Source organism: Siphateles boraxobius, unplaced genomic scaffold (assembly GCF_051911475.1).
Source record: "Siphateles boraxobius isolate OS27281-9 unplaced genomic scaffold, OSU_SipBor_1 8, whole genome shotgun sequence".
Taxonomy (NCBI): Eukaryota; Metazoa; Chordata; class Actinopteri; order Cypriniformes; family Leuciscidae; genus Siphateles; species Siphateles boraxobius.
In genome coordinates, this window is record NW_027509208.1 from 4,588,192 (window position 1) to 4,610,132 (window position 21,941).

Below are 21,941 nucleotides of genomic sequence, written 5' to 3' on the forward strand. Positions count from 1 at the left end.
CAGGTTTTGTTAGGCCATTAAAACCTGGCATGATTGAACGAACCTCTCCCCGGCCGACTTCTGCGTGTCTCTTTGTAAAGCGGTTTGTTTTTTGAGTTCCTGTTTCTGGTTCCCCAAGCCCAAGTCCTTCCTGTGAAATGGCTGATGACAAGCAGAAGCTTGTGCATTCCTAATGGCCTTCCATAGTTACTCTCTCTCTCTAAAGGCCAGAATTACCCTCCAAGGCAGAAGGGTCTGGCGCCTTACGAACGTTTATGAGCATGGCTGAAACATTAATGGTTCCTGCATGCGTATCTGTGAATGTTTTATGAATATTCTATGAATCTTTAATGAACATTTATCTCCTCTCAGGGACAAGCCGCGGATAGAAGCCGTACCGGTGCGGCCAATCAGAACACAGATCTGGAGAGGCAGGGATGCAGCCCTTTCTACGAGGAGCTGTTCGATGATCCATACGTCAATACGGTAAATTTTACCATATCTCCTTCCTTCTGGTTCACATCTGTGTGTGTGTGTTTTTCTCCTACAACTTTATTTTCTCTCTCACTCTCTATCATTCCCATGTCTTGTCAAAGTCACTGCTATGATAAAGGAAAATGTAAATATGAAGTTTAGTTCTGAGTGTGTATGAGGTTAAGGATATTTTGTCTTTTAATTACAGTCATGTTGAACTTCCTCAGAGGGACACAAAAGCAGAAATTAAATAATGTACAGATTACTCTTTTCCATGCAATTACAGTGAATCTGAAACTTTCAAACTTCTAAAATTAAACATAGATCATAATGTATCTGTGGTCCATATGACTGTGTGCTATTTTTGAAAGCACAATTTAATAGCTTTATGTGACAAACATACCAAAATTAGAGAGCTGGTGAGCTTTGCCACTTCCCTCAAGAACTTAAGGGATGTCAGAGTTTCAGTAAATAACTTTGGTCTATGCTTAACACAAAGTTGTGATATGACCTCGAAGAAGAAAAATGGTGTACACCACCTTTGTTACTTTTATGGGGCTTTTCAGTTATTTTGTTGTTTGACAACCCCAGTCTTCATTATATTGAAAAGAGTGGCCAGGATATATTGTTAAATTTTGGTTTTAGAATTTTTTTAGAATAAGGTTTTAGAGTTTTTGTTCATTCACAGTAGTCATTTCAGGTATGTGCTTTCACAAGTTAAGCCAGGGACACACTTAATGACTAGCTACAACATTCTAAGACTGAACTGAACACACTTACAGACTGTTTCCAACGACTGGAGTAGATTTTAAACACTGAAAGCAACTGTCTCTGACTCGGCGCGTTTGGTCATGATCAGTCCTAAATATCAGATTACATTCATAATCGGCCTTACAGTCGTTAAGTGTGTCCCCGGCTTTAGTCTCTTTTTCTTACAAAATAAAAAAAAAGTATTTATTTATGATAAATCAAATAATAAATAATTTTAAACAATTGTAAGTCCATCAAAAATAACATATTCTTATAGTATAATAAATAACAACCAACAAACCCCATCTAGTAGGTCATTGAAATCTCTTTGGGAGGAGGACTTAAATCCTAACTACTATGTTAGAAGATGAAACATGGGACACGATCTTAAAAAGGATACTTTCTTCTCCAGTTGGCTCTAGGCATAGGCTTATTCAATTTAAGGAAGTGCATTGTATTTATTGGTCTAGGGTGCAACTCTGCCAGATATTTCCTGAATTAGACCCCTCCTGCCCACTCGGTGTTGTGGAGCCAGCTTCTCCGTTTCATTCTTTTTGGTCCTGTTCTCCGATGTTATTAAGGTTTTGGGTGGAATTTTTTGTTGTTTCTCAGACATTTTTAACACAGTAATAGACCCTAACCCCATTGACAGCTTTATTTGGGGGGTTTCCAAAAAAAAAAAACGTTAAACTGACAGCTTTAGAGATGGATAATATTGCACTTTGCACACTGTTGGCTAGACGACTTATACTAATTAATTGGAAGCTGCCATCTCCTCCACTTTTTGCAGTCAACCTTGAAAAGATTAAATTTGTAGTTAGAATGAAACCCAATCTTAAAATCTTGGAGATTACATTAAGGAGACAAGCTCTGGATAAAACTTGTGTTTATATGTATATGCACACATTATTGTGATTTATATGTTCAATCTCTCTCTCTCTCTCTCTCTCTCTCTCTCTCTCTCTCTCTCTCTCTCTCTCTCTCTCTCTCTCTCTCTCTCTCTCTCTCTCTCTCTCTCTCTCTCTCTCTCTCTCTCTCTCACACACACACACACACACACACACACACACACACACACACACACACACACACACACACGTAGTGTTTCCATGTTTTATGGGGACTTTCCATAGACATAATGATTTTTATACTGTACAAACTGTATATTCTATTCCCTTACACTAACCCTACCCCTAAACCTACCGATCACAGAAAACATTCTGAATTTTTACATTTTCAAAAATCATCACTTAGTATGATTTATAAGCTCTTTTCCTCATGGGGACCAAAAAATGTCCCCACACGAACAAGGATTAATAATGTAGGGTTTACCAGGCCACACACACTCATTTATTTCTCTAACAATCTGATGCTTGTACTGTGCTTGTGCTTTTCTTTAATTAAAGAAAAAAAATACATAATATACCATTCAAACTTTTGGGGTCAGTAAGATTTTTTAAATAATACTTTTATTGAGCAATGATGCATTAAATTGATCAAAACTAAAAGTAAAGACTTGTTCATTATAATAAACAAATCTATTTCAAATAAATGCTGTTCTTTTGAAATTTCTATCCATCAAATAATCTACAATTTCCACAAAAATATTAAGCAGCACAATCGTTTTTAACAATGATAATGATAAGAAATGTTTTTTGAGCACCAAAGCGTCATATTAGAATGATTTTTGAAGGATCATGACAATGTACTGGACTAATGATGCTGAAAATTCAGCTTTGAAAATTACATTTTAAAATGTATTAATTTTTGATCAAATAAATGCAGCCTTACTGAGCATAGAATACTTTTTTTTCCCCAGAAACATTCAAATGTTACCTACCCCTTTAACTTTTGAATTGTAGTGTATTTTGTGTTTTTTTTTTTTTGTGACTGGTTTGCAGCAACAACAAAAAAAAGCAAAAACAAAAGTGTAATATCCCCTCTCCTCAATTTCTATTTCAGTCTGAGGATGTGTATTCCTCGTATGTCTATACTCCTCAAGAAGACTTTGCAGAAGTTTTACTGCGGACAGGCAAACTGGCTGAAACCAACAGCGAGGGACAGAATCTCTTTCCTGCAACCGAAGGTATTGCTCCTTATATAAACAAACATTTACATCTAAAATCAACTCTCATCACGGTGACTAGTGACCTCACCCGTCCTAGTTAAGCGTCTCTCATCACCCTCTTGTTAGTCGCAGTGTCCTTGCTAGGAAAGCTGTAATCTTTGGCCCCCGGGGCAGCTTCTCAGGCAGAAGACGCTCCCTCTGCCTGGCCTCGTCTCTCTCTGATGTATCACCACTCGCCGGCTACATGTCTGGAAGAATAGCGTCATATTGATTAATTAATGTGTACTCACCGCAAGCAGACAGCAGTAAATAATGCGCACCCTCCCGATACAAGAGAGATAGCGGCTAGTCAAAATATCAAGGCCTTTTGCTTCAAGATGGATGAGGCGAATGAGAAAATCAATGCAGAGTGATGGGACGGGTGCAGGATCTTTGGTGGAAGAATGCAAATAGTGAATCTCCCTTTACCTCTTGCTTTCTTATCCTCTCTTTTAATTCCTCCTGTGTCACTGTCGGTCAGTTGCGCACCACAGGCATAAAGTCACCTTCGTGTGGGAGAACGTGAGATGAAAGGAAAGCGCTTGCGTCAGGCTGATAATGCTAAATTAATGACCTGCACGCTAAAACGTATGCTAAATACACTTCCTATAAAACAGTCATGGTTCTTTGCTCTTGTTTAGATATTGCACGCGTGTCCTCTCTAATCTCTTTTCTTATGTGTGAAATGCTTAATGGTTAAGAATTAGGGATGCTTTCCGCGGCTGATATGGTCAGCATTTTTTTCTTTTCTTTTTTTTTTTTTTCTTCATCTGGGTATCACACTTCTGACTATGCAACAGTATTATTTTTCATTCCATGTATGCATGCATGCCACAACACATTCTTAGAGCTTGATTTTCACAATCCATACGTTCACACAGAGTTGAAGTGAAGTAATTGAGCTATGGTAATGAGCTATGACGCGGTTCGGCGGCAACCAATCGGAATGTAGAAGTCCTCCGCTGTAAACTTTGGTTCCGACCACATTAGTTCCCAAGCAAAAAGGATTAGAGGTTGATCATGTGAATCAGAATCAGAAAGAGCTTTATTTCCAAGTGTGCTTGCACACAAGGAATTTGTTTTGGTACTTAGGCTTCCAGTGGACATATACAAATATAAATACAACAAGAAACATAATAATAAAAGTATCACAGTTGGGTTTAGTCAGAATAGACATTTTCAGACTAGACTAGACATTTTCAGACATTTTCAGAATTTGATAAGAAGGCGCGCAACAATATTTATAGGCATAATGTTTGCGCTAGAACGCTTGTTTTTCAGCGTGAATGCAAATTAGATTAGCACTTAACCATGAACACAAAAGCCACACCATACAAATGGCTTTTAATTGGATTATTTAGTTAGTAAACATGTCACTATAATTGTTAAGTTCTTTCCATTGATCGATTTCTTACAGACATGATCAATTTCTTACTGACATGACATGCTGCTTGGCTAAAGCTATAGGACTTCTGGGATCGGACACTGTTTTACAGCTGGTGTGCGCTTCGATTGGTTTGATTGCTCAGATTGACTGGTCTTGATTTACCATGAGCCTTAGAATGGGAACATACAGCGAAAACTGTGCCAGAAGATCATCGCTTATATCAACCAGGATATTATTACTTGTTTATTCTATGTACTTGTATTGTGGCGTTTACCCATGTAAGTAGTTCTTTTGTTCTGTAAAATAATTTGTTTGGAGTCTTTTTTTTGACTGTGGTTAATTATATTTAATTAGTTAATTATATAATAAACGGCTAGCCTACTTAAATAAATGTATTTATTAAAAAAAACAATATACACACACACACAGTTGTGGTCAGAATTAATGGCACGCATGGTAAATATGATCAAAAATGGCTGTAAAAAATAAATCTGCATTGTTTATCCTTTTAATCTTTCATTAAAAAAATTGCAAAAATCGAACCTTTCATTGACGTAAAAGAATTGAAAGTGAGGGAAAATCACATTATGAAATAAATGTTTTTCTCCAAAACACGTTTGCCACAATTATTGGAACCCTTTTATTAAATACTTTTTGCAATCTCCTTTTTTAAGATAACAGCTCTGAGTTTTCTCCCATAATGCCTGATGAGTTTGGAGAACAACTGACCAGAGATCAGAGACTATTCCTCCATACAGAATCTCTTCAGATCCTTCAGATTCACAGATCCATGTTGGTGCTTCTTCTCTTCAGTAAACTACACTCTTCAGGTCAGGGAACTGGGACGGTCATGGCAGAAGCTTCATTTTGTGCTCCGTAACACATTTTTGTGTTGATTCTGATATTTGTTTTGGATCGTTGTCCAGATGGAAGATCCAAACATGGCCCGTTATAAGATTTCTAGCAGAACCCGTCAGGTTTTGATTTTTTATCTGTTGATATTTGATAGAATCCACGATGCCATGTATCTGAACAAGAAGTCCAGGACCTCCAGCAGAAAAATGTGCCCACAACATTAAAGATCCAACGGTATAATAAATTGTACACATGGGGTACTTTTTAGTTGTGTGTGCACCAAACCCATCTAGCGTGTTTGCTGCCATAAGTTCTTTTTTTTTTTTGTCCCGTTTGAAGTTCCAGTCGTGTCTGACAACTGAATTTGCTGGAGTTTGTTTGTGGATGAGTGAGGAGGATATTTCTTGAAACCCTCCCAAACAACATTCGGGGATGTAGGGTTTGTTTGAATTTTTGTTTTGTTTGGTAGGCTTCTGACCCCAAGACTCAACTAATCTAAAAGGATATACAAACTAAAGGATATATCTGTCAGTGTCACAGATGCAGATTGGAAGGTTATTTTTTCCTAAAGTGCATTTTTTGCATATTTAAAGTGCGTCTATCTTTTTGGTATCACTCGTGTTCTTTTACACTCACACACATACACACTTTTTTCACAAGTTTTTAAGTATAATGACAGCCTCCTTCTCTGATCAGCTTCCCTGTGTCGCTATGTGAAGCCACACCTCTAGTTTTCGATGTTAAAAGGACTTTGAGGAAGGATGTGTTAGAATAATCCATCAAACAGCTGAAAACAGCAAAACATTTACTGTTAGCAACGCTAACACCTTTGTTATTTCAGCACACGCAAGACTCCCTCTCCTCCAGCTTTTTTTGATAACATTGTCGTGCCAAGATTGTTTGACGTGCAAAATGCCCTTGATTCCATCACAGGCTCAGAATAGCAGAATAAAACCTAACACTGTCTGCAGTTCTGTAAAAAATGGGAACTGATGGGCTTCTCTCACGTAACCAACTGATCGTATTGGAGAGTCTGGTGCTGCATATGTCTGCACAGCAGTCTGCCTTTGTTCCTAACAGTAACATTTCTTCATCAGCTTTGCGCATTCTGTTCATGTGAGTTACTGCAGACTTAATGAATGTTTACAATCGTTCCACAGGGTGTTTGTGGTCAAATCCTAATTGATCAAATTTAGCCACAATGCCTGTAAGGTTTAGTTCTCTGTTAAATGAGGTGAAGCCTCTGTGAAGTTATCACAGACACTTCACAGATGGTCATAGAAAATAATCATGTAGTTTGTTGAAGTGTCTTGTAGATTTTGCTGACCCTTACATTCTCTAACTTATTTTCTTACATTTATTACATTAATCTTTCTTTAGCTCAGATCTATGAAATAATACAGGTACAAACTTTGATTTTAATAATGTATTAGTAGCTAGGAAGATAATCACTGTGAATTGGATGAAGGTGCACGAACCCACTGTGACAGAATGGAAACATAGACTGAAACAGATATACATATTTGAGAAGATGACTGCAGATTTGCAGTTAAAATCGGACATTTTTCGACAGAAGTGGGCATTAATTGAAAATTTACTTGAAATACTTAATATATGTTAATGTTTGAACAATGCAGATAATGTTCTGGTATGTGGCGTATTCTGTGCTGCCAAGGATTGGTGTATTTATTTTAAGATTATTTTATTTATTGTTTATAAGAAAAGTTCAATAAAAAACACAGTTAAAACAATAAAATAATGTATTAGTAAATGTTGAATTTAACTAAGATTAATACATGCTTTAGAAGTACAGTACTGTGCAAATGTCTTAGGCCGATTAATATTTTCGTATATTTTGCTGTAGTGTCAATATTAGTATTTACATTTTATATTAGTTTGCATTTTAAAATATTCCATGCCATTAATTGTAATAATCCAGTGAGATTTTTGTATGCACAAGGAGTCTGACTACAGCCGTTATGATCTGATCTTACTATCATCGAGTCTGTCTCTGATTACATGAAGAATCTGAAAAAAAACTGAAAAAAACTAAATCTGTGTATATATTCATATTATTATCATATTACTATTTAATCATTGCAACATTGTGTCCTTACCAAAATGTCCACATGTTATGTCAAAGGGTTAGTTCACCCAAAAATGAAAATTATGTCATTAATGACTCACCCTCATGTCGTTCCAAGCCCGTTAGACCTCCGTTCATCTTCGGAACACAGTTTAAGATATTTTAGATTCAGTCCGAGAGCTTTTTGTCCCTCCATTGAAAATCTATGTGCGGTATACTGTCCTTGTCCAGAAAGGCAATTAAGACGTCATCAAAGTAGCCCACGTGACCTCAGTGGGTTAGTTAGAATTTTTTGAAGCATGGAAAATACATTTTGTTCCAAAAATAACAAAAACGATGACTTTATTCAGCATTGTATTCTCTTCCGGTTCTCTTGTCAATCCGCGTTCACGAGGCCAGTGACGCTGCTGACGTAAGACGCTGCTGACGTGTTATCTGGTGCGTCCGTGTATTCGGGTTCAAATAAATATGGTTAAAAAAAATGCAAGTCTTCCCCTGTGTCGAAATTCTTAGACTTGTTTGCAAAGATTGTTTTGTTTACAGCGTGCGTCTCCCTCAGACTGTAAACGAATCTCGGGCGCACCAGACACACGTCAGCTCGTCTTACGTCAGCAGACTCATGAAAGCGGATTGACAACAGAACCGGAAGAGAATACAATGCTGAATAAAGTCGTCGTTTTTGTTATTTTTGGAACAAAATGTATTTTCGATGCTTCAAAAAATTCTAACTAACCCACTGAGGTCACATGGACTACTTTGATGATATCTTTATTGCCTTTCTGGACAAGGACAGTATACCGCACATAGATTTTCAATGGAGGGACAAAAAGCTCTCGGACTGAATCTAAAATATCTTAAACTGTGTTCCGAAGATGAACGCAGGTCTTACGGGCTTGGAACGACATAAGGGTGAGTCATTAATGACATTATTTTCATTTTTGGGTGAAATAACCCTTTAACCTTTTGAGTGGTTTATTTAGTAAAATACTGATACTAAATACTAAAACACTGATGTCTATGGGAGCAGAAATAACAATCTATTCAAATATAATTTGCCGACGTTTGTAATTCATATCAGACAAACATAGTGGAAGAAACAAAGTTTACTCTATTCTTCTCACAGTTCACTGGCCACTTTCTTACATGTATTTCGGGAGAAACTGATGAATTCCCATGCTGTAAATCCGACTGACAGGACTCTATGAACTGCGGCGCAAACAAACATGGTGGCGCCCATCTCACGTTATAGATCAAGATCAGGATTATTTATAAAGGTTTTAAACGACAAAACACTCACTTACACGTATTTAAGAATCGGAATATCAGATAGTTGATGACATGGTAAGCAAGTTTGTAAATACTGCTGTGAGTGTCAGTATTTTGGACCAATGAGATTCCACAGTGGACTTTGAGTGCAATGTCTCACAAATAGAAACCAAACGAACAACTAAGTGTCCTATTGCTCTTTACTTGTGTCTGTCTGGTTAGCCAGGGACAGTCTCTCGTATCTTATTGCTTTTTTAAATTATATTTTGGTTCTGGACCTGAATCTGCGTCATAGTCTCAGTATTACTGTTACAGTCACATTTCAGTTTTATGCACTGCCAATGAGAGCCGTAGAGGCTCATTTTCATTCCTCTCTCTCTCTTTCTTCTGTCACGTCATGTTACAGTACAGCAAGGAGGTGCTTCTCTGCAGAAATAACTCTGAAATATTATTCCTCCTTTTTTCTCCATCTCCTGTGTCATTTCATAGTGCTCCTTCAGCTGGCCAGTGATGCTTTTCCCAAAGATATGACACTCGCTCTGGCCTATTTACTGGCTCTACCTCAGGTGAGTTTGACTGCTCTATTTGCAGATCTCTCTCTTTCTCTCATACTGAGTGACTGTGTGTGTGCAGATTATGGTTTTTCATTACTATTTCTTTCACTGTATTCAAAATTGTGGTATTGAAAGATAAAGCCATTTAAAAGTCACTGTAAGTCTAATATTAAGTCTAATGCTTACAGTATTAGCCTCTGTCCCGTTACATCAAGGGCCTCCATTTGAAAGTAGTATTGCATTTTCCTGATTTAGATTGGTAATCGGTTCATGCTCTAATAAAATCATCTGAAAAAAAAAAATCTTTATGGGCTTAAAATTGATAGCATGTCCCCAGTGATTCCTCTGTTCATTATAAGGTGAGGTTGGGTTGAAATTGATGTGGTATTAGTGTGGCCATTGTCCTCTACTGCTTTAGCCTCGATGGTCCTCATGGGTCGAGTTCCTGAGACATTCAGTCACTCATCCTGCTTATTATGGACATTATTGCAAGTGTCAAACGTCCCATTGTCCCACTTCTTTTTGTCATTTTATCACTAAGGTTTTTTAAGACAGGGATCAAAAATTTTTTTACATTTTTGTGGTCTGAACTGAAAACAAAAAAACATGTAAAATAATTTTTTTATAGTTTGAAGTTTTGGATTTGGAATGGAATGAGATTTTTCTTATTTTATTTATTTTGTGACATCATGTCAGGGTTATGATAGTTTTGATTTTTTTTCTTACATTTTTACTTGTCTTTTCAATTTAGATTATTTTTTTTAATTTTCACTTAAGTATTTTAGTAGCATTTTCATGTTTAATGAAGTTCATGTATAAAGTTTTATAATATACTTTTCAAAACTAAAATTTATCTGAGGCCATTTTTAATTTAAATTAATTTGTTTTGAGTCATTAATGCTTTTAGTCTCAGTTTTGCCTTAATTTATTTCTCTTTTTTGTTAATAATAATTTCATGGCAAACAAAGTACACAGTATTGTCTCAAAGTGTCTAAACACACTTGTTTTTGCTCACTCTTTCCACATAGAAATGCCAATTCACACTATAATATAAATATAAATGCCAAATCAGCGGTTTTGGACACAGTACTGTAAATGCAAAAAGCCTTAAAGGTAGGGTAGGCAATTTTAGCGGCTAGCAATAGCAAGCTAGCTTTGAAAGTGTAATATCCCACCCTCCCTTCACAGCTCTCCAAAACGTCACGAGATGAGTCGGCATACCTCATGTCTCAAAGCACATAACATTACAATAATAATGAACAAAAACAACTTAAAGAGCACTGACCTGTATCACCTGACTGCTGGAGCTTCATTTCGGCATTGATAGTGTCGCCATTGATAAATTCGAGTCACGAACAGCTCAGAATATAACTCACTGCTCTTGACTGAGTGACCTTTGTAACTTTAATAAAGATTCATCTATATTTAATTTATACAGCGAAGAGTATGCAGTGCTATTTTACATTTGATTACTTAATTCAAATTTCTGTACTTGAAAACCACTGTTGTACCTTTGCTCTGTTGTATTTATTTGTGCTATTTGTAATTGGATTAGTTGTTCTTATTTTATTACTGACTGTTTACTAATTAATTTGCATTAATTAGGCTAGCAGTTTCTAGCTGTAATAGAGAATTGTGGAATTTTTACTAGTATTTAAACATTTGAACCACTGACCCAACCAGGCCAGTAGAAAAAATCCTTAGCATTGAGCCCTGCTGAAGCAGCTCTAAATATGCACTGTGCTATTAAAGTCCCCCTCTAGTCAATCATTTTATCCCTTAAAATTCAACTTTGATCACCAAAATGACATATTTAAAAGGTTTTTTCCATTAAAAAAAATGTATTCATGTCTTAAAATAGCTTGAATGTAACTCTACACCCTTGCCTCATTTAGTCCTGGTTCTATGAATATGCAAATTAGCCCCGTCTCCACTCACTCACACCAGCTCAGAGATCCACTCATTTTCACTCGTTTTCGTCAGAAACATCAGCGATTTCAAACCGCGTTTTTGAGACTTTGAGTCTTTGGTTAACAGGAGTTTTAAGGAGAAAATACTCAACAATGGTGTTAACATGCATTAATTCAACAAATAAGATTCACAATCTTTTGGTTTCTACCTAATGTATTTAACAATTTCAAATGCAGTGAAAAGTTATCGTATCATGTCAACCTCGTTCTGGAACAAGTGGTATTGGTGCAACCCATATTGAATGCAAAGTTATCTTAGTGTACAGTGTGAACACACCTCTTTGCGTTTTCTCTGTTTCAGGTGTTGGATGCTAACGCGTGTTTTGAGAAGCAGCCCCCATCGGCACTGTCTCTGCAGTTAGCTGCATATTACTACTCTCTTCAGATCTACTCCTGCCTCGCACCCTGCTTTAAAGACAAGTGCAGCCCACTTTACCGGGTAAGCGTGCACATACACTTTTCTCTCTGTCACCCTCCATTCCACAGCCATTATTCTTTATCTGGCACTATAGCAAGTTTCCAAACACTTACACGAGTCAAGAACAGAATTCATTAGCGATACAATAAAAGTTCTCACCTTGAAAAGGCCTGATAGAACAGTATCAGCTTTTTCCCTCTCTTTGTTTAGCCCATTTCTCTGCACATTCCACCTCTGTCTGTTTTGCACGTCTTCTATGGTGTCATTCTTTTCCTCTTTTCTTGTAATATTTCAGGTTTATCTGCATTACACATGACAGCACTTTACCGCTTCCCTGCGAATTTTTGCATCTTCTCTCTGCACGCCTCTTTTCTCATTTTTTCTGTTACTCTCCCTCCGTTCCATTATCATAATTCCATCTTTCATTTTCACCCTCTGTTGCACCTCAGCATCTCTCCCTCTCATTCTTCCCATACGTCTCGTCTCCTCTCTCTCTCTCTCTCTCTCTCTCACTCTGTCTGTTATAATGATGCTCCTCTCAGTTCATTTTGAGAGTTGTTAGTTAACGAGGAAGGAACACTGTCTATGTCTTCTCCCTTCACACCATGTTTTTCCTGACCACAGGACTCACAAAAACACCTCATCATTGCTGTAACATCCTCATCATGAAGGTCAGGGTTTATGTGCTAGTTGGCTAACACTTCATAAAACCTATAAAGCATCATGAGCAAACATCAAGTCTTCAAGTTTTCTCACAGGAATTGTAAAAGTAAAGTGCATAATGATGATGGTAATGCGAGTAATGATTGTGTGGGACTTTACACAAATAGGGGTACCAGATTAAGTCTTTCTTTTTTGTAATTTTCTACAAATATTTTGAACAAAGAAGTGCTTAACCTTCAAAAAATATTGATCGGCAACTGTCAGGATGTCAGCTAAATATGATGTTATTTTATATTCTAGCATTTTCTTTATGAAGTTTGGAATACGGAACAATCTAAATTAGTGCTGTCAATTAGTTTAAAAAAAATGTTTTGTTTTTTTCTGTAATTAATCACGCCATTAAAATCTGTAATATAAATATTTTTATATATATTTTCATCTCCAAATTAATGTAGAAACAACAAAGACCGTATATTTTAAATATTTGTTTAATGGCATTTTTGTACCATGAATGAAGGCCAGTGTCACCAATACCAATTTCTGGGGATAAAATGAGCAATTATAGCCATTCAACATTACAGTAACTGAAAGTCATAATTTTAACATAGCAGGCCTAAACTGCAATAAATCACATTGTTTTTATTTATCATTTATTACCAATTACGGAACATTAAACACAACTTTTAATTGAAGTGAACTTAAAACAATATTCACACAAAACCATTATAAATGTCACATTTTAGCTGTGCCTTTTATATAGTGTTTTTGTTGATGTTTCTGTCTCTGTTTGAGAGCTATCAGTTCATTTTTCCCCATTTGAAAGTTTATTTTGCACATTTGTCATCACGATAAAGAAGTAATAAAATCACTAGTTAAAAGATTTGGTAATAATATTTGTATGTGAGGAACGATTCTCTCGATACAACGTCATTACCGGATTTGCAAGCATTCAAACTTATTTCTGCACGTACACCCACACGGACCATCGTCAGTCGGCCACTCTCTCTCTCGCTTCACAGAGCTGGTGAGCGGCGCACAGGTAGCGTTATCATATAGGCCCACTATAACAGTAACCAAAGGATGTGGGGAAAAGAAATTAGCTAAACTGCTTCAGTAATGCGTTAAACAGCAATGGATCACAGCTATTAACTAATTAATTTTGACAGCTCTAGTCGAATTAGTTTTTCTTTTATCCATTGAATGTAAATTGTATAATGCATTTAATTTAATTTCAGATGTGGGATGTTTGCAACTAGCTACTTTTACTGCTAAGTTCATTTTATGATATATAATAGTTTATTTAACATTATGGTAATGCTTCAGTATGGGGAACACTTATTTACGATTAACTACAACTTTTGCATCAATAAACTCCTAATATACTGCTTATTAATAGTTAGTAAGGTAGTTTTTGTTGCGTTTAGGTATTGGGTAGGATTAGGAGATGTAGAATAAGGTAATGCAGAATAAGGCATTAATATGTGCTTCATAAGTACTTATAAACAGCCAGTATCCTAGTAATATGTAAGCTAATAAGCAAGTTAAAAGAATTGAACCCTAAAAAAACGTTACCAACATTTTATATCAAAATGTCAAACATTTTTGTGCTTTTAGGCCTTTGTGCTTGTGCCTTTGATCCTTTAAAGAAACTAAACAGACAACCTAGTCACTAGTGTATTGTATTAGTGGCAAGTGCTATGTCGGATTGTAAACGTATCTCTCTCTCCTGATTGAAACTTGATATTTGTTCAAAAGTTTGGATTCATCTTGAAAATCATGAAATCGAAGGGCAACTTCTGGTCTGCTTGTAAAACTAATGTTATAGTCATTAAAAAAATGAACTTTGACAGTGCCCCTACATTTTTGAGACTTTGACTCCTGAAAGATGTAAGCGTAGAGTCTGCACTGAATTCAGAATGGAAGCCTAGAAGTGCACAACTTTTACACAAGTTTTATTGGATGGTGATTGCGGTGCCTGCGAATATTGACTCAAACTGAGAAAGACTTTAAATACAAATACTGTCACAGCTTCTTGGTTTCTTCAATTACATTAAAACATTGTGTATAAAAAGTGGAATAGACTGTAAATATAAATGGTGAATCCATTTCAATATGTTCACAAAGTAGAAGAGATTTTACGCTTTCATGTTTTCTAAAATATTGCTTAGAAAAGGAGACAAACAAGGAAAGAAAATTATGAGTTGGAAGCGTATATTTTAATATTTGAACAAAGTTTCAGTGAGCACTTGTCTTCTGTTGACACAAGATTGGCAGTTTGAAGACATTTTTTTTTTTTAATGAACTAGACCTGAAGCTAATTCTGTGAACTCAAGTCATTAAACGTTTTGCTCTTGTGAGCTTGAAACCGTCTGTGTTTGTTTCAGAGTCTTTACACAGTTCGTTTCTGAGAGCTGTCACTTAGTTATCAGCTCTCTGCTTAGCTACAGGCTGAACAGTTTGGAAGACAAAACAGCACAAGGAAACGTTCTTGTAATTATATCGCAGTGTGAAACATATAAAGCAGCACTGTGGCTCTGTCATAGTTTGTGGCTCTGTCAAGATGAGGTGCTTGTAAAGTGGGGATTTTTTATTTATTTAATTAAAAATGAAAATTATTTTTTACAAAACAAAAAAATACGATATTTCCAAGAACAATGTGTTCCAAACAACACTGGACCTCTTTGACATTATTGTTTTTCAAAATAACGTCTAAGAAAGAAATTCATACCGGTTTGAAACGACATGAGGCTGAGTAAATGATTTTAGAATTTGCTTTTTTGAGTAAACTGTTCCTTTAAAGTCAAGCAATTTTTCTTTTTTTCTTTTCTATTGTCTATTTCAAATAGCCCTTCCTCTGAATGACGCATAAGAACAAAAACAAACTGTGATTTTTGGATTTACATGTCATTTGGTCCATAATTATTATAGTTATTTGGTCCATAATTACACTAATATTCAAAGGTTTGGGGTCAGTAAGACTTGTTTTTGAACAAGTTTCTTATGCTTACCAAGGCTGCAATTATTTGGTAAAAAATACAGTAAAACAGTAATATTGTGAAATTATTCACTGAAAGGTCAGCTGGTATCTTGTATCTATTCAGCGGAAAATAAGTATTGGATGCTTTTCAGATATTTCAGTATCGATATGTTTTTATTTTTTTATTTTTTTTGACAACACTACATTATACATACTTTATTATTTCAGATGCCTTTTTTAAATAATACAATTGAAAAAAGTTTTATATTATATATAAAATTTGGTTACACTTTATTTTAAATTGTCATTGTTACAGTGTAATTATATAATTAAGTACTGAGTAACATTAAGCAACTACATGTACTTACTATAGGGTTAGGGTAGGATTAGGATTTGGTTGAGGGTTAGTTGTATGTAATTATGCATAATTTACTGTTATTACTATGGTAATTACATGTAAGATATGTAACAAGAACACTGTAAAATAAAGTGTTACCTAAAATTCGATTTGCCAAAATGGCTAGTAGAAATAACTGCGTTATACGACACTGCTGAAACCCACCCAGAATCAGCAGGGGTTAATTTTGAGCCGTGTGTGTGTGTGTTTATTATTTTAAAATGTAATGCATTCCTGTGATGGTAAAGCTGAATTTTCAGCAGTCACTGAGTGCAACAGGGCCTGCCAACTTTTTAAGCGACTTTGGTTCCTGAAGTATTTTTCCAGTATTTTAAAGTCTTCGTTAAAGCGTTATAAACCATGATGAACCAAGCCAACCAGCTACGAGGTGAATCAGGCAGGACAGAAAACCGAAACGCTGAAGTAACTGAAGAAACTGTGAACTGTGAGATCCGGTGTTGGCGTTTCGCCCTTGAGCGCAGCAGTTAATCCCAGGGATGCTCCAGGTTCCTGCCAGGAGTGTACAATAAATAGAACATCCGCTGAAAAAGCACACTCAAATAAGGCATGCCACAAGTCTATAATTTGTTTTCATTTTATGTGCTTTTAGCATTGTTTCGATTTGCGCCTCGGGAGGAAAACTAATGTCAGACCGTTAAGTTACTTATTTAAGCCTGTTTCTTTCAAGTCCGAACTGGAAATTTTGAATGGCCTTCTCTTTTAAAGAGCAATGCAGAAGGTCATGGATGGAAATGATTGTTTGTTGATGCTTTTCAGGGTTACAGTTCGCTGGATTTACGGCCAAACGCTGCCCACAGGTGCACTCAGAGTGATTTTGTTTTCCAAGGAAAGCTGGGGTAATAAGTGGCTAGTGTTTAGTGTACACCGTATAGCAATTCGCACATCTGCACAAACACACTCTTCTTAATGGATTGTAATGTTCCTCTGTGTGGCGTTGGTTAAATGCTAGAGAAAAATCCATTACCGCTGATGGAAAGAGAAAGAATATGATGTTCTGTGTGTTTTATTTCCACCGGTTCTCTTTCCAAGTGACATTTTTCATGTGTTTGCTAATATTTGTTGAAGGAGACGGTCTTGCGGCAGGCAACATGCCTCAAACGCCCCCATCATTTGCACCTCTTCAAATTCTCATCGTCTTATCCATTTGTCTCTTCATTTGCCTTTTCTCGCTCTCTCTGCCTCTCCACTCATTTCTTTCATGGTAATCCATTTATCCTTCCTTTTCTCTTAATTTAAACCTCCTCATTCTCTCGCACACAACACACAATTTCTCTCTCTAGCCCGTCACACATCCATTCCTGTGCTTTCCTTTGCCTCCTCTCTCTTTTTCCAAGCAGATCCCCCTCAGACATCATCACTATCACAGGCAGCACATGTACGTGATGTTATTGAAAGCAAGTAGGTCTGTAGGAGCGTGCAGTCGGGCCTCTGGATGAATTCGGCTACATCTGAAACGGCGCACTGCCTTTGCATTGCAAATTAAGCCCAACAAGATGTTTCTTTCAAATCTAAGTGCATAATTATGTTCTCTGTGTAGGAATGAGACTGTGATCCTGTTGTACTGTGACGCCCTACTAACAGTGAGCAAATGTTTTCTCCCGCAACCGGTGTTGTTTTCTGTTCCCGATTCTGTCAAAATGGAAAGCAGTGCATGCTTTAAATGGGAGAGGTGCATCCCTGGAAACGCATGCTTTCTACTTTTATTTGTCCAAGGAAAAGATCTGTGATCTTTTGCATTACTTCAGTTTAGATTGATCTTTGTGTGTAAATCAGAACAAACATTACACTATATCAAAGATTAGTCAATTTAATTTACTAAAAACTATACAAAACTGATGTTTTTGTTCAAAATTCTACTCTGCGTAATTTCGTTCCGTTAAAATCAATCCAATAAGCAGTTTTTGAGATTTGGAAGTTCGGACAAAGCCTATGCTGTACTGTACATAGACATTTCATTTTAAATGTTATTTAAAATGTAATTTTTTACCCACTTGCAAACATAAATGTCAGTTTGACTTCAGACTTTGCCCGGAACAACGATCTCCGTGTGTGATGTGGCTTTTTTTCAGTATCACATGTGCCTTCAGAAATCATTCTCATATGCTGTTTTTGTGCTCTAAAATAATTTCTTATCAATGTTGAAAACAGCTGTTCTGCTTAATATTTTAGCAGAAACATGCATTTTTTTCAGGATTCTTTGATAAATATAAATTTCAAAAGAACAGCATTTATTTGAAATGGAAATCTTTTTTAACATTATAAATGTCTTTTCTGTAACTTTTGATCAATCTAATGCAATCTTGCTGATTTAAAAGTTACTTTATTTAAAAAAAAAAAACTAAAAAAAAACTTGCTGACCCCAATCTTTTGAACCGTAATTTGTGTATGTATATTTGCAATTGAATAATTTAATCAATTATTTAGATATTATAATCAATTATTATAATTAAAAATAGCTACATGGATTCCATTAAATCTTTTTTAATACAAAATAGATCCAATGGATCTACTACAGATATGATTACAATACCATAATACATATAGTATATAACATTTAATTACCTAATCTGTCACATAGGATTGTTGCTTACAGTACATCATCAATAAATTGTGAATTAAAAATGCGCATTTGCATTTCTGAATTATCGTCCCATCAGTAGCTATTGCTCAGATTCTAATCTCCCTTGATGACGTTTATTAAATGATTCTGGGGTTAAATCCCGCGCTCGGTCGGGGCTGATTAGCTGAATCGCCCCCTGTAGGGTTTGAATTGCCTAACCTTCGATTACCAGCCCTATCTACTATACAATGCATCCATTGCCTGATGTGGAATAACAGACAGAACTCCAGTAAGATTATAATATGGCAAGACAGCTAAAAGACTACCTTTGGTCTTTTGAAATCTACTTAGAGATATTGTTGCTTGATAAACACATTATTAACGATTGACGCATTTACAGCCGGTGTCTGTCGTACACAGCGCAAGCTTGTAATTTAATATTGCATTCTGAGTACCAGCGAGGATGCAGTGATTAGTTATCAGCTTTTTATTTGATGTTGATGGATGTTCCTTTTAACACACCATGTGCTTTTTGTGTGTGTGTGTGTGTGTGCGCATTAGCCATCAGTAGGCGAAGCTTTAATCCTTTTAAGCAAACTCCTTTTTATAATAAAGCCCCATCCAGCCAGATCTTTGGTTGCAGTCGAGATGCTCAGTGTGTGCCATTCTGTCTTTGAGAAGGGGAATCAAAATGCTGTTTAGCATAATTGTCAGAGCGAGAGCAAGACAGCCAAACCACAGAGTACACAACTGTTCATCATAGCCTGCAGCAAACATATTCAGCCCACCTATGCGCTCATTATATTTAAATGGGTGTTTGTAAGCACACACTGTTTTTCAGCCCAAACCTTTTGAGTAGTTTTAGATGCTGCAGTTATCATTATTTTGATTTGCGATAAAGTGTGAATGATCAAGCATTAGATCTTTTTTTAGGCCATTCAGGGGGGCACCAAACCGACCACCTTTGCACTCTCGCACACACACCTGTGGACGTTTAGCGTAAATAGATGGCGATGCGGATGCAAAATGCGATACGCCTGTTATTTTACTGCACTGCAGACTACAAACATGCAAATATGCAGTGGACCTCGCACATTAACCCATCCAAAAAGGTCTTTTAACATCATTAGATGTAATTACCGCCGAAAACCCGCCTGAATTCTCGGGCATGTCTGCCGCAGGGTCGGTTATTATGGTTCACATGCCTGATTACATGCGCACAAAACACAGGGCAGGTGTGAACAACAGGAAGAGCAAAAGATGGATAGGAATTTGATGGATAAGCTACAGGCTGAATCTTGCTTGTGGTTGGATTGTCACTCTCTAAAGACACAGTACGAGAGAGACAGAAAGGGAATAGCTGGATAAAGATGTTTCATCATGAAAGAGCTTGTCTCGGAGAGGGGGTTCAAATGCTCGCCATATCCATCCATCATGTCTCTTTTCTGTATCCCACAGATCAGTGGTTCACAACTGGTGACCTAAAAATGAGTTGAAGGTCTGTTCTGGTCACGGACAGCGGGGGAAAAACTATTTTAAATGCAGCTAACCATAAAATTGTACCTAGATTCATGTGTCAGTTGGTAGAAGTTGGCAGAGTAGAAGATGCCAATAGGGTAAATTAAATTATGACCGACTAGGACATATACTTGCTATGAGGATAAACCAGTGGTGGCATTGTTCATTAAAATATTGAAATAAAAAAAAGCATGTATTATTCTTAATCCACTGTGTTTTCCATCTATCTCTCATCCCTCTATCCTGCTCTGGTCTTTATCTACGTTAACGCGCCTGTCTGTGATTGTGCTCCATTTCTTTTAATGTTTTTATTTTCTTGTGCCTTGTTCTTCACTTCTCGCTCTCTTTTTACTGTCTTTTTTTACTTGCCGTATTGTCAGCTCAGAACATGTGCTGTTTGGTCAGAGTTCAATAATACACAATCCCACACAGCGTCCCATTATCAGATTCTGTTATCGCACTCATGACATGTCGTTGTAATAATTTCCATATAGATTAGCGTGTAATCATTCTATATTCTGTTCTTCTGTCAAAGCTCTTAACCTGTTCATTTCTCTTCGTGGCAGACTTAATTACACTGAATTCAAATTATTACTTAGCATAACAATTGCATTGATGTACTGTAGACCACAGGATTGGAGACAATATACAGGTCTAGAAGTGTGAGACCACATTATAAATCTGATATTCAGAATTTAGTTTAAACCTGGAAATAAAAAAGAAAGTGTATTATATTCAATGGAACTGTTATCCTATTAATGTCATCAAGCAGGAGTTTTATTCCAAAAGTTCTTTGCGGAATGAGTTTATCATCATCAGAATTCTACCAATTTTAAACATGTACATTTGGAAAAAAAAATTAATTTATGATTATTTATTTTTATTCATTTTATTAATGATTGATAGATTCCATTAAAGCACAATACGCTCTTTGGATAATTCTCAAATCGAGCTGGAGGACACACTTGAGTACTGCTTTTATTAAAGTGGAAGGACCACGTAAATATTAAAAATTCTTGAATTCCTTTGATTATTCCTATGAATCTAATAGGTGTGAGAAATATAATTATTCTCCCTACTGTTTTAAATAAAATCTTTGTGTTTGTAAATTTATATATTTTTGAATTGAGTCGTTGTAGTTGTTGTAGTCTTACACGTCTTGTTTCTATGTAGGCTGATCCGAGAGGGCTGATACGTCTTGTGACCAAGCATGTGACAGACCATGCTGGATGCAAATGGGATAATGAGGAACTGCAGGCCCTGATTGGTCAGTTGCAACTATACAGTGAAAGACTGACAGACTTTACTCAGGCTCAGGTGCTACAGGGACTCGGCCGTGGAGTTGATGTCCAGAGATTTAGCAGCGACAACCAGTACAAGAAAGAGACTATTCTGGGCCTGGCTGAGTAAGTATTGTGTGGCCGTGTACCACATCAAAAACATATGAATGCTAGTATATATTGATCTCAAGAAAACAAGACATGAAATATATGCTATTGTGTGTGTGTGTGTGTGTGTGTGTGTGTGTGTGTGTGTGTGTGTGTGTGTGTGTGTGTGTGTGTGTGTGTGTGTGTGTGTGTGTGTGTGTGTGTGTGTGTGTGTGTGTGTGTGTGTGTGTGTGTATTATTTATTTTTTATTAATTGTATGTTATATATATATATATATATATATATATATATATATATATATATATATTTTTTTTTTTACTTTTATTTACTTATAAGTGCTTAGTATATATATATTTACATATTTTGAATAATGTTAAAGTCATACACTCTCAAATAACAGGAATGGAAATTATGAAGTGACCTTTTGGCCAGATTCCAATTTAGCACACTCTTGACATTCACTAAGAATGTGTGTGGAGTTGAAAAAGAATGACACATCTCTTTTAATCTGTCTGTCCTCTGAATATGACTCTCTAGAAGAGAAGCTCATTTTTCAGGATTTATCTTTTG

The 21,941-nt window shown here is 36.3% G+C and overlaps 1 protein-coding gene across 2 annotated transcripts in view; it reads left to right on the plus strand.

Annotated features, from left to right (window-relative positions):
* The window catches only part of nbas (NBAS subunit of NRZ tethering complex), a 181,837-nt gene that overhangs the window by 84,635 nt on the left and 75,261 nt on the right, over positions 1–21,941 (plus strand). For both annotated transcript variants that reach the window (XM_077220068.1, XM_077220069.1), the window contains exons 37-41: positions 352–465; positions 3,166–3,289; positions 9,394–9,470; positions 11,730–11,867; positions 21,156–21,388. In XM_077220068.1, coding sequence (XP_077076183.1) covers positions 352–465; positions 3,166–3,289; positions 9,394–9,470; positions 11,730–11,867; positions 21,156–21,388 — 686 coding nt within the window. The remainder of the gene's footprint in view (positions 1–351; positions 466–3,165; positions 3,290–9,393; positions 9,471–11,729; positions 11,868–21,155; positions 21,389–21,941) is intronic.